The 13,175-nt window shown below is 40.8% G+C and overlaps 1 protein-coding gene across 5 annotated transcripts in view; it reads left to right on the top strand.

Moving 5' to 3' along the window:
• The window catches only part of ar (androgen receptor), a 183,603-nt gene that overhangs the window by 89,271 nt on the left and 81,157 nt on the right, over positions 1-13,175 (top strand). For all 5 annotated transcript variants that reach the window (XM_073057889.1, XM_073057887.1, XM_073057884.1 and 2 more), the window contains one exon: positions 10,846-11,142. In XM_073057889.1, coding sequence (XP_072913990.1) covers positions 10,846-11,142 — 297 coding nt within the window. The remainder of the gene's footprint in view (positions 1-10,845; positions 11,143-13,175) is intronic.

Genomic DNA, 13,175 nt, shown 5'->3' with positions numbered 1-13,175 from the left:
AAGCAGGGTAGCATTTTGGGCTAAGAGCAGGATGCAGAGAGTTTTTGAGGAGATACAGGCAAGTGAATGGATGAAGACATGTCAAATTGCACCTAATACAGACAGACATACTTTATTGACCCCGAGGGAAATTGGGTTTCGTTACAGTCGCACCAACCAAGAATAGTGTAGAAATATAGCAATATAAAACCACAAATAATTAATTAAATAAATAATAATAATAAGTAAATTATTCCAAGTAGAAGTAAGTCCAGGACCAGCCTATTGGCTCAGAGTGTCTGACACTCTGAGGGAGGAGTTTTATAATTTGATGGCCACAGGCAGGAATGACTTCCTATGTCGCTCAGTGTTACATCTCGGTGGAATGAGTCTCTGGCTGTAGAAAGATGTGAAGTAGTCTCTTTAAATAAGGAGGGAATTCTTATTAAATGATAAAATTTTGAAAAGGTTTGGTTTCGTTAGGATGTTCTTACAAATCACTGGAAGTTAACATGCAGCAAGCAGATAGGAAGACAAATACTATGCTAACTTTTATTAAAAGCTTTTTGAGTAAAAGACTAGCGGCAACTTGCTTCAGTTAAATATAGCCCTGATTAATAGGCACGAATGACTAAATGACATACTCCTGTTTCTATTTATTACGCTTTTTATTACACATATATTGGACAGGCTTATTATTTTATAAGGGAATAGTATTTTTAATGTACCATTGTAAAGATTGCAGGGTGTGTCTCATATGATGAACCTTTAATATGTTTGCAGTAGCATGTACATTGCAGAGTTTGCTGATTTAGCAGCAGTGTGGTTAATAGATCTGCAGAATAAATCCAGGAATTTCAGACATCTGATGTTCCTCTGCAGTCCTGTTCTGTTTCAAGTATATTTTTGGACGGTGGTGGTTGTCTTAAAATGTAAGGAGGAAGTTGTTACGTACCCCGTAACTGGGTGTCTTACCAGCAAAGATAGAAGTGTCCGTTGGAGTCTGGTGATACTATTTTCAACAGTATTTATTAGTAAAAATATACAAAAATAATATCAATGCGAATATACAGAGAATATATGTTAGCAATACTAAACCTAAAAGTGCGGGTATAATAATAATCACTAATGAAACAAGCTCTATCGTTGTCGGGGGACATCACGTGATGACGTAGGATCGAGACGCAGGGACCCAGCTCTCCCGTAAAAAGTTAATAAATTAATGTTTAAATGAAGAAAAGTTAGTCAATACTTTCTAAAAGTTACTTATAAACGACTCCGGACTGTGTCAAGCTATGCCTCAAGGAAGGAAGATGAAGAAAACTAATACCGGGAAGACTATGCAATTTGGAACAAGAACAAGGCCCACGTCTACCGAGGTACCGCGGTCTCAGGTACATTATATCACCGGCGTTACGGAACAGGAGACTGTGGCAACATTGGCCACAGGAAAAGACCATCATGAGCTGCGCAAACGCGAAGGATGGAGCATGCGCAAACGGGAGCAACAAGAACTACAAAGCCCAGCTACCACTGCAACTGAAAGTGATAGCGAATCGGAGGGAGAGTCAAATCTCTCGGAAGGATCAGCTGAAGAAGGGGATAAAAGTCCTTCTAGAAATATAGAAAAGACTTTGAGGCAAATAATGCGTAATTAGACACATTAAAAGTAATTAAAAATAATCAAAAAATACTCGAAAAAAAAATGACCAATATGGAGACTATGCTTGATAAAATGGCAAAGAGACAGGAAAAAATGGAAAAAAGAATTACGGACTTGGAAACTACAACGGAAGACATGGTTGAAAGAATGGACAAAATGGAAAAGGAAAATACTGCTTGGACATCAGAAAGAAAACAATTTATGGAAAAAATTGATAAGCTTGAAAATCTCAGTAGACGAAATAATATTAAAATTGTTGGACTTAAAGAAGATATAGAAGGAGAAGATCCAATAAATTTTTTTCAAAAATGGATCCCTAAAAAATTGAAAATGGAAAGAGAAACTCCAATTGAGATTGAAAGGGCGCATAGATCTTTAAGGTCAAGACCTCGAGCTGATCAAAACCCACGATCAATTTTGATAAAATGCTTACGATACCAAGACAAAGAAAAGATCCTGAAGGCCGCTGCCCAAAGTGCCAAAAATAGAAACGGGCCATTGATGATAGCAGGGAAACCAGTTCTTTTTTATCCAGATATAAGTTACAACCTGTTGAAGAGAAAAAAGGAATTTAACCCAGTGAAAAAAGCCTTATGGGAAAAGGGTTATAAATTTACAATGCGTCATCCAGCAACACTGATAATTTTTTTGGAGGAGGGAAAAATTTTTTTTTCCGATTATCGAAAAGCGAGGAGTTTGTACAAGAACTTCCATCTATTCGCTAATTACACATAGAGGCTTCCAAACATAATGGATTAAAGATGAAGATAGACCCAAGGAACAGAAGTGATGGACATTTATGGATATTATAGAAGAGAAAAGCAAAATTTTAGAAATACTAAATGAGAATAGTATTTTTTTTCTCTTATACATATACCGTACTTTTTTATGATGCGGTGGGGCTGGGAGGCTGTGGATCGGTTACTGCGGGATTCACGTGTGTAATCATGGCGGTTGCCATGACCCGTACAGCAGAGGGGGGTAATGTTGTGTTTTTTTTTTCCACAACATTAGTAGGGGGGTATTTTGGTTATTTTTCTTTATATTTCAATTTTTTTCTATCTTTTTGCTTGGATGATTGGTGGGGACACACATAGCAACATGGAGATTTTTATAAAGATTCCCCAGGATACCACGAAAGTGGAAAGATTAGGTATTATTATAGATTGGAGTAATATAATAAAAAAAATAATGACTAATCTACTAAATTTTTTAAGTTTTAATGTTAATGGGCTTAATGGGCCAGTAAAAAGAAAAAGAATTTTAACATATATTAAAAAAAAATGAGAACTCCGTGGGGCATGTGGGGATCTTCCAACATCCAGGCATTCCCTTTTTTTTTTCTTTCTTTTTTTTTAATAGGGATGTTAGGGGGGGGAGGGGCTAAGGGGAGGGGGGGCTGGGTAACACTTTTTTTTTCATACACATTTATTCTGTAACTATTTGAAAACAATAAAAAAGTTTTTTTTTTAAAAAGCTCTATCGTTGTCTAAGGGATAATGAATTGTCAGATGGAAATATAAAGTTCAGTTCAGTTCATGCAGGCTGCGGTAGTTGTTTGTCGATGTGTTGCAATTGTTGGAGAGAGAGAGAAAACGTGTAAGCAGTAACAGCTATAGTCTTGCCAACCTTCCTTTACGATTTTGATCCGTCGATGCGTTGTTGTTGTGGCCATTCGGGTATGACCCCACCGTCCTTTAGCTAGACCGTTCTTCCGTGGTGGACTCGTCACCCAGGCAAGGGTGGACACACACACAAGCCCCCACCGGCCTCGCTATAAAACACTGTGAGTTAAAATTTACCGACCCTTTGTTCGGTCTCCGATCTCCCACCCTGTCTCGTGGGGGTTCTGATGCTCACTAGCGTTTCTCCTGGTGCGTCTGAGGGGTGTTACCCCAGACCTCACTTTTATCCCCACTCACGGGGTCTCAGGTGTCAATCAGGTTGGGATGATGTAACCCATCAAACCAGCCCATTCTGGTTGCCCCCTGAGGGGTTTCAATGAATAGAACAGTACCAAGTAAACAATCCTTCTCCAAAAGACAATAGCAGTAATCAATGGTTCCACTCCTCTTTTGTCAGTAGGAGACGTTCCACCTTGTGTATCTCTGAGCTGTGTCTCTCTCTCATTAACTTTCATGAGCTGTTATCAATAACAACTGCCCTGGCAGCTTTCCTTTGTCTCTCTTACTTCCTTGGTAGCAGCATCGAAATAGTAGCGATTTGTGATTCTCCAAAAGCGGGGGGGCGGGGCCACTCTGCACCCTTCTGCCCATCAGAGTTGTTCAAGTAACAAAGTAAAGTGGTGTGATGAACACAGTTAATCATGAGAGAACCTGAATAGAGCTGAGAATGTAGGATATGAAACTGAAAGCAAAAAGGCAGTGCAATGATTTCAAACTCCCAGCGGGCATGTTGCAGTTGAGATTAAGGGGTTAAGTTTGCAAAAACAGATGGTGGATTGAAAATACAACACAAGGCCCACAGACTTCGAGATTTAACTCAAGCAGTTTGTGCAGCAATCAGTGTTGTCTCCCACCCCAACAGGTGGCTGGTTGATAGTTCATAGTAGTCTTTTGGATCATAATTGTGCATTAATAGCAACCATACTGAAAGCGTTTCTAGAGTACTCTGAAATTGAGTGAGCATTGTGGCATTAAGTGAGACCTAAGGAGTTAATGTGATCTCAGTTAAGTACTACAACTTTGAAGCTTCCTTTCTTGTACTTCAGTCTATACTTGTTAGTTATAGTTAGGTTGTATTTGTATGAAAAGTGAAGGTTTTCCAGTCATCCTTTGGTGCACAAATCTTAGTGGATTGTGTAAACCCTTCTAAAGTCCTGGTTATCTGTCACTAATGGTAAATTTTATGTTAATAAAATCGTTTTGCATTGGAGTGACTGTGTGTGTGTGTGTGTGTGTGTGTGTGTGTGTGTGTGTGTGTGTGTGTGTGTGTGTGTGTGTGTGTGTGTGTGTGTGTGTGTGTGTGTGTGTGTGTGTGTGTGTGTGTGTGTGTGTGTGTGTGTGTGTGTGTGTGTGTGTGTGTGTGTGTGTGTGTGTAAAAAAATTTAAAAATCTGTACTGCCTTAGACATAACACCTTTATTTAATGAGACAATTTCAATACCACCTGCTACTCCATTCCATTCCTTCCAACTCCATTAATCAATGTGAGCACCCTTCAGTACACTCTATTTACATGTGTGACCTTCTTGTATCAGAGGACCAGATTCTTGCCTAATTTCCCTAGGGCTGTTTTGTCAGTGAGATATCTTTATTTTTGCATTCAAATTTTCTTGCAGTAAGGCCAACATAGTTTGTAATTGTTTGCTGTATCTGCATGTTAACCCTTGGGTGATTCATCTACAAGGACATCCATGTCATTCTGAATTCAAACACCTTTCAATCTTTCAGTATTTCATTGTTTATTCTTTATCACTGATATGAAATTACAAGAATATATAAATGATTGGAAATTTGGAATTAACATATCATAGTGAGTCAGAGAAAACAATTTTATGTCAGGATTTTAGGAATAACATATGGTTAAACAGAAAACAAACGTGATCATTATGGCAAGTGCACTTTTAGTGTAACATTGCTTAATTGAAGTTTGTTAACCATTGTGATATGTTTTAGTTGTTTGATCAGAGGCAGAAATAACCAGCATTAGGAACACACATACAACGTCTAACTGTACTGAGAAGAGGGCCTTGTCGTCAGTAAATAGATTTTGGTGCACGGCCTGTTTGAAGAACACTGGGACAGAGTGAAGAGCACTGTCCAGGATTCAGATAGCATAATAGGGGATCAGCATGAATGTATGATTTGCATTATGATCTAGGAATATATTTCAGATATTTGGAGCAAAGAGCTGCAAATGGTAGATGTTCCAGGCAATAAATGCTAAGTACATTCAGCAAGTCAAGAAGCATTTATGAAAAGAGAAATAATTCATTCATTAAAGTCATCTTCTGTTGAAATGCTTCTGGAATTGAGTATATATTTGTGATACTTGTCAGCTTTTAGACAAATCAAAAAATCTGTATTCCTTGCCCTTTAGCCAATTTCTTATCCATTTCCAGAGCTTTGCACTAAATCTCCAAGCTTTGGTTTTATATAGGAGCTTTTTGTATGGACTTAATCTTGACGTACTTTTTATGGGTCCTTATTAAGTGCTTTCATTGTCAATTCCTCTAACAAGAGATTGTTGATCAGGCAGGATCTGTCCAATCTGAAAGCATGGCATTTCAACAACGCAAATGTACTCTGAGTCTTTAAAATTGTGGTTGTCTTCTAAATGCAACATAGTTTTACTGATCAGTAAGGAGCGCAAAAATGGGGCAGCCACAGTTGGGCAAAAAGTACTGGTGGAATTGCCTCTATAAAATAGTAGTCAACATAAACAGGAAAAAAAAACTATATGACTGTATTTCAGAATCAGAATTCCAATAAGTATATATAAAAACATTAAATTAGTGCAAAATAAGAGGGAAAAATGGTGAAGTAGTGTTCATGGATTCATTGTCTATTCAGAAATTTGATGCTGGAGGTAAGAAGCTGTTCCTGAAACATTGAGTGTACATCTTCGGGCTTCTTTACCACCTCCTCGTTAGTAGCGATGAGAAGAGGGCATGTCTTGGGTGATGGGAGTCCTTAATGATGGATGCCGCCTTTTTGACACATTGCTTTTTGAAGGTATCTTTGATGCTGGGGAGACTAGTGCCCATGATGCAGCTGGCTAACTACAACTTTCTGCAGCTTTTTCTGATTCTGTGCAATGGCCCCTCTATACTAACCAGATAGAATGCTCTCCATAATGCATCTGTAGAAATTTGTGAGTGTCTTTGGCGACATACCAAGTCTCCTCAAACTCCTAGTGAAATATAGCTGCTGAAATACACCGTTTCACTATTGCTCCAATCTACCCTTCTTTATGAAATTTTACAGGATTCCTAATCATGAGTATAGCAGTAGGTTTCAGTAGAAATAAGGCATTAACTAGAGCTCACAAGTCTAGAAGAGATCTCTGTTTTCATGTTAAAGCCGTTGTACTGTTTTATGCAGAATTTGCAAGAATTAACAAACTGGAAGGATAATCCACCTTTGGAATTTATTGTTCCATTTAAGATGTCTTGCTACTAGCTACAGCCTCCCCTCAGTGGACACTGTCTGTACTACTTGCTGCCTCAGTAAAGCTGCCAGCATAATCAAAGCCCCACCCACACTGTATGTTCTCTCTTCTCCCCTTTCCCCATTGGGCAGAAGATTTTTTTTTAAAAAGCCTGAAAGCATTGTTTTTCCAGGTTCAAGAACAGTTTCTTCCCCGTTCTTATAAGATTTGAATGGTTTCCAAATAGAATAAGATGTATCCTTTACCTCACAATCTACCTCATTATGATTTTGCATCTTACTGTCTTCCTGCACGCACTTTCTCTGTAACTATATTCTGTGCTTACTGATTTACCATGTACTTAATGAACTGTATAATAAATTGATCTGTATGAACAGTCTGCAAGAAAAGGCCTTGGTACATGGGACAATGATAAACCAATTCCATTACTTTATCTTTTTCTTGAATGTGAATAAACAACCCTATGGATACACCTGCCATTTGTATCTTAACAAGTATCTACTCTCCCCTTCCCCCACCACCACTCTGCAATCCCGTCTCCCTCAGATCCCATCATCAGCTCCTGGGCCCTCCAAGGCTCCATCTTCCTCCCACCCCAACCCTCCCTTCTCCACTGACACTACCAACCTCCCTCCCCCTCTGATCCCAGCTCTCATCTGTGCCATCGCCCTCTGACCTTCCACTCTCTGAGGCAGAGCGTTCTGTCCTCAGTAAGGGCCTCATCTTTATCCCCCTGCGCCCACACCTCAGCGAGTTCTGTGTGTGTCATAACGCAGAACTCTTCTTCCGCTGGCTCCGTCTCCGAGCTTACTTCTTTGGCAAGGACTCTCCTACCCCCACCGATGACCCCTTCTCCTGTCTTCAACCCCACTCCTCTTCATGGACACCCTGCTCTGGATATTTTTATTGCTAACTGCCGACGGGACATCAACCATCTTGACTTCTCCACACTTTGTTCCAATTCCAACCTCACTCCTTCTGAACGCTCTGCTCTTCAGTCCCTCCGCACCAATCCTAATCCTACTATAAAACCTACTGATAAGGGGGACGCTGTAGTAATCTGGCATACTGACTTCTACCTTGCCAAGGCATAGCGACAACTCACTGATACCTCCTCTTATTTACCCCTTGAACATGACCCCACTAAGGAGCAACAGGCCATTGTCTCTCACACCATCTCCAACCTTATCAGCTCTGGGGATCTCCCATCCACTGCCACCAACCTCATAGTTCCCATACCCCGCACTTCCTGTTTCTACCTCCTACCCAAGATCCACAAAACTGCCTGTCCAGGTAGACCCATTGTCTCAGCTTGCTCCTGCCACACCAAACCCATTTCTGCATACCTCGACACTGTTTTATTTCCCCCCCCTTGTTCAGTCCCTTCCCACCTATGTTTGTGACACTTCTCATGCTCTGGATTTTTTCAGTGATTTCAAGTTCCCTGGCCCTCATTGTCTTATTTTCACCATGGATGTCCAGTCCCTATAGACCTCCATCCCCCACTAGGAAGGTCTCAAAGCTCTCCGTTTCCTTCTGGATTCCAGACACAACCAGTTCCCCTCTTCCACCACTCTCCTCCCATCTAGTGGAATTGGTCCTTACTCTTAATAATTTCTCCTTTGGCTCCTCCCACTTCCTCCAAACTAAAGGTGTAGCCATGGGCACCCGTATGGGTCCCAGCTATGCCTACTTTTTTGTTGGCTATGTGGAACAGTCCATGTTCCAAGCCTATACTGGTATCCATCCCCCACTTTTCCTTCGCTACATCGATGATTGCATTGGCGCTACTTCCTGCCCATATGCTGAGCTCATTGACTTCATTAACTTTGCCTCCAACTTTCACCCTACCCTCAAATTTACCTGGTCCATTTCTGACACCTCCCACCCCTTCCTTGATCTCTCTGTCTCTATCTCTGGAGACAGCTTATCTACTGATGGCTACTATAAGCCCACAGACTCTCACAGCTACCTCGACTTCCTCTTCCCACCCTGTTACTTGCCATCCCCTTCTCTCAATTCCTCTGTCTCTGCCGCATCTGCTTTTGGAATGAGGCTTTTCATTCCAGGATGAAGGAGATGTCTTTCTTTTTTAAAGAAAGTGGCTTCCCTTCCTCCACCATCAACTCTGTCTTCAAACGCATCTCTCCCATTTCACACACATCTGCTCTCACCCCATCCTCCTGCCACCCCACTAGGGATAGGGTTCCCCTTGTCCTCAACTACCATTCCACCAGCCTCCGTGTCCAACATACAATTTTCCATAACTTCCACTATCTCCAACGAGATTCCACCACCAAGCACATCTTTCCCTCCCCCCACTTTCCACTTTCCACAGGGATCGCTCCCTGCATGACTCTCTTGTCCATTCATCCCCCCCATCCCTTCCCACCGATCTCCCTCCTGGCACTTATCCTTGTCAGCGGAACAAGTGCTACACCTGCCCTTACATTTCCTCCCTCACCACCATTCAGGACCCTAGACAGTCCTTCCAGGTGAGACGACACTCCACCTGTGAGTCTTCTGGTGTGGTATACTGTGTCTGGTGCTCCCGGTGTGGCCTTCTATATATTGGTGAGACCTGACGCAGACTCGAAGACTGTTTTGCCAAACACCTACGCTCTGTCCGCCAGACGAAGCAGGATTTCCCAGTGGCCACACATTTTAATTCCACGTCCCATTCCCATTCCGATATGTCAATCCATGGCTTCCTCTACCGTCGAGATGAAGCCACACTCTGGTTGGAGGAACAGCACCTTATATTCCGTCTGGGTAGCATCCAACCTGATGGCCTGAACATTGATTTCTCTAACTTCCGTTAATGCCCCTCCTCCCCTTCTTACCCATCCCTATATATTTTTTCCCCTTTCTCTTTCCCTCTCACAATAACTCTTTGCCTGTTCTCCATCTTCCTCTGGTGCTTCCCTCCCCCTTTCTTTCTCCTAAGACCTTCTGTCCTATGATACTCCCCGTTCTCTAGCTGTGTATCCCTTTTGCCAATCAACTTCCCAGCTCTTAGCTTCACCCCTCCCCCTCCTGTCTTCTCCTATCATTTCTGGTCTCCCTCTCCTCCTCCCCCTTTCAAATCTCTTACTATCTCTTTTTTTCCATTAGTCCTGATGAAGGGTCTCGATCCGAAACATTGACTGTACTACTTCTTATAGATGCTGCCTGACCTGCTGCGTTCCACCAGTATTTTGTGTGTGTTGCTTGAATTTCCAGCATCTGCAGATTTCCTCGTGTTTGATATTTTCATGCTGTCAGGTCAGAAAAATATCCTGATGAATGATCTCCAAAACGTGGCTCTTTATTTCCCCCTATAGATCAGGGATTCCCAATGGACCCCTGCTTAATATTAGTCCATGGCATAAAAAAACGTTGTGAGCCCCTGCTATAGATGCTGCCTGACCTGCTGACTCTCACATTTTGTGTATGTTACTCTGGGGGAAGAGGGGAGAGTGTGTCCATCAGTGGTGGAATCTTGTTGAAGCTGACAGAAATTCCCATGAATATGAAAGTTGATGGGGTGAAAGCAGAGAACCAGGAACTGTTTAACCATAATGTCACTTTAAAGGTTATCTTTTCAGTGCATATTTACGAACTCTACTGATTTGAAGCTAGCTTGCAGATAAGTTCCAAGACTGAACATTTTTTGCAGCAACAGAATTCCATTAATGCATTAATTGTAACAATAGTTATCTAAGCAGAACAACTTCCAAAATGAGACAATTGTGCTGATATCAACTGACTTTTTTTATGCCAACAAAATTCACTAATGTAGCCAGGAGACAGAAATGAATTAAGTTTGAAACTGGGGCACCAAACTGTCAATTTCATTTCTATTTCAGTCTGCACTTGGAGCAAATTAATGCCTTCTGTTCTTTGGCAATTGTTTATTGCAACAGTGCAATATCAAGTAATGATTACCATAATAATAGTGTTGTAAAACATTATTTTATGCTGAAAGGAATATTGAAAATGTGACATAACTAATGCAAGTTTTATCACTTTTGATACCATTTGAAATTTCATTTTTATTTAGTGACACTTTTTCTCTCCATTGAACTCAAGGTCGAAAATTAAAGAATACAAGACCATTCCAAACTGCAGAGGAAATGGATTCTCCAGTTACACAAAAGCAACAGGACACCAATCTCATGATCGTACCAAGGATCAGTGTACCAAGAATGCAGAATTTTCAGTGTCAACCCATTTTCCTAGCTGTACTGCAGTCCATTGAGCCTGATATGGTATATGCAGGTTATGACAATACGCAGCCTGATACATCAACCAGTTTGTTGACAAGCCTCAATGAACTTGGGGAAAGACAACTTGTACGTGTTGTTAAATGGGCGAAGGTCTTACCAGGTAAGCATGTGTTTTTTTAAGCTTTGTATTTTCATGCAAAACCTGTAATAAAAAGGGGAAAAAACAAATGTTGTTTAGTAACATGAAATATTGCTTAACCCACTCATTGTTACAGGAGCATAAAAATGTCATTCCAGAGTTGGTGAGGAATACAAGAGTTATGTTTTCAGAACTACCTCTGGCAGCCAGTTGAAGTATACTGAGTAAGAATTGTCCATTCACCTGCATTTAAGTGGTATTTATTAGGTTGTTCAACCTGCAACAGATTACTTGTGATGATGCTTGAATGATTTGTGTTCCCATTTGTTTTGCACACAAGTCACATATTGGAAGCAGTTCAACAATTTTTGTTTCTCTATGTTCTAAGTTTTACTGTTTACTTAGATATGCTACTAGCTTGCAGATTCCACTTGATGTATAACTTATTTCACCATATGTAATTTATTTCACGCGTACATTGAAACATACAGTGAAATTTGTCATTTGTGTCAACGGCCAACGTAGTCTGAGGATGCGCTTGGGGCAGCCTGCAAGTGTCTCAGTGTTTCTGTCTCTATGTCCCAACATTGCATAATACTCCCTTACAAAATTGATTAGCTCTTTCATTCTTTATTCTGGTTCTTTAGATCATTGCAGGCTGTAGATAACCCACACTTGCCCTATTGACTGAAAGAGCTTAAATTAATATAATGCTTTATCCTTTCACAACAGAGGAAAAAATACTTTTATAATACTATTTTATTATGAAAGTCATGGGATCCTGTTTGTAAATACTCAGTAGTCAATTTGGATGAGAAAATAAAATGTCATATAAATTTACATATGACAAAACTGTGGAACTGAAGATGGTTGAGGTGTGCTAGAATGTGAGTTTTGAGGAGGATGCAAAGAAGCTCCAGTGTGATTTGGGCAAATATATTGCAGATACAGCTAATGTGGATACATGTGAGGTGATCTACTTTCTTTCTAAAAACAGGCAGGAGAGAAAAGGTACATGACCTGGATGTCCGTGTATACGAGTCACTGAAAGCATGCAATTAGGATGGCAAATTTTATGTTGGCCTTCATTGCACGTATGCTCAAACTCTCTTACAATGAAGTCTTGCTACAACTGCATGACCTTGGTGTGAACCCATCTGACATTTTGTATGTAATTTTGGTCTCTGAAGAAAGATGTTCTTGTCATGTAGGGAGTGTTGTGAAGATTTAATAAGCTAATTTCTTGGGTAGCAAGGATGTTCAAAGTTAATAAAGTATTCATTGGAGTTTACAATAATGAGAGAGTATCTCTTGAAGTGAAATTCTAACAGGACCAGACAGAGCAGATACAGAAAAGACATCTGAATGACCGAAGAGGCCAGAACTAGGTGTCATGGATTAAAAGTATGGGATTGTGCCAACTAGAATTAGAATACAGTGGGATTTCTTCACCTAGGGAATCTGAATGTGAATCACTTAATTGCCATTAAGTGAAACATACCAAAATTGATTGTGATTCGGTGTCAAGCATACAATACAGGACAGACAACAGACAGACAGACAGACAGACATACTTTATTGATCCCGAGGAAAATTGGGTTTCATTACAGTCGCACCAACCAAGAATAGTGTAGAAATATGGCAATATAAAACCATAAATAATTAAATAATAATAAGTAAATTATTCCAAGTGGAAATAAGTCCAGGACCAGCCTATTGGCTCAAGGTGTCTGACACTCTGAGGGAGGAGTTGTAAAGTTTGATGGCCACAGGCAGGAATGACTTCCTATGACGCTCAGTGTTGCATCTCGGTGGAATGAGTCTCTGGCTGAATGTACTCCTGTGCCTAACCAGTACATTATGGAGTGGATGGGAGACATTGTCCAAGATGGCATGCAACTTGGACAGCATCCTCTTTTCAGACACCACCGTCAGAGAGTCCAGTTCCACCCCCACAACATCACTGGCCTTGCGAATGAGTTTGTTGATTCTGTTGGTGTCTGCTATCCTCAGCCTGCTGCCCCAGCACACAACAGCAAACGTGATAGCACTGG

This window comes from Hemitrygon akajei, chromosome 10, assembly GCF_048418815.1.
Source record: "Hemitrygon akajei chromosome 10, sHemAka1.3, whole genome shotgun sequence".
NCBI lineage: Eukaryota > Metazoa > Chordata > Chondrichthyes > Myliobatiformes > Dasyatidae > Hemitrygon > Hemitrygon akajei.
Note: the sequence above shows the minus strand (reverse complement) of the source record. Positions and strands in the feature narration are given on the sequence as shown.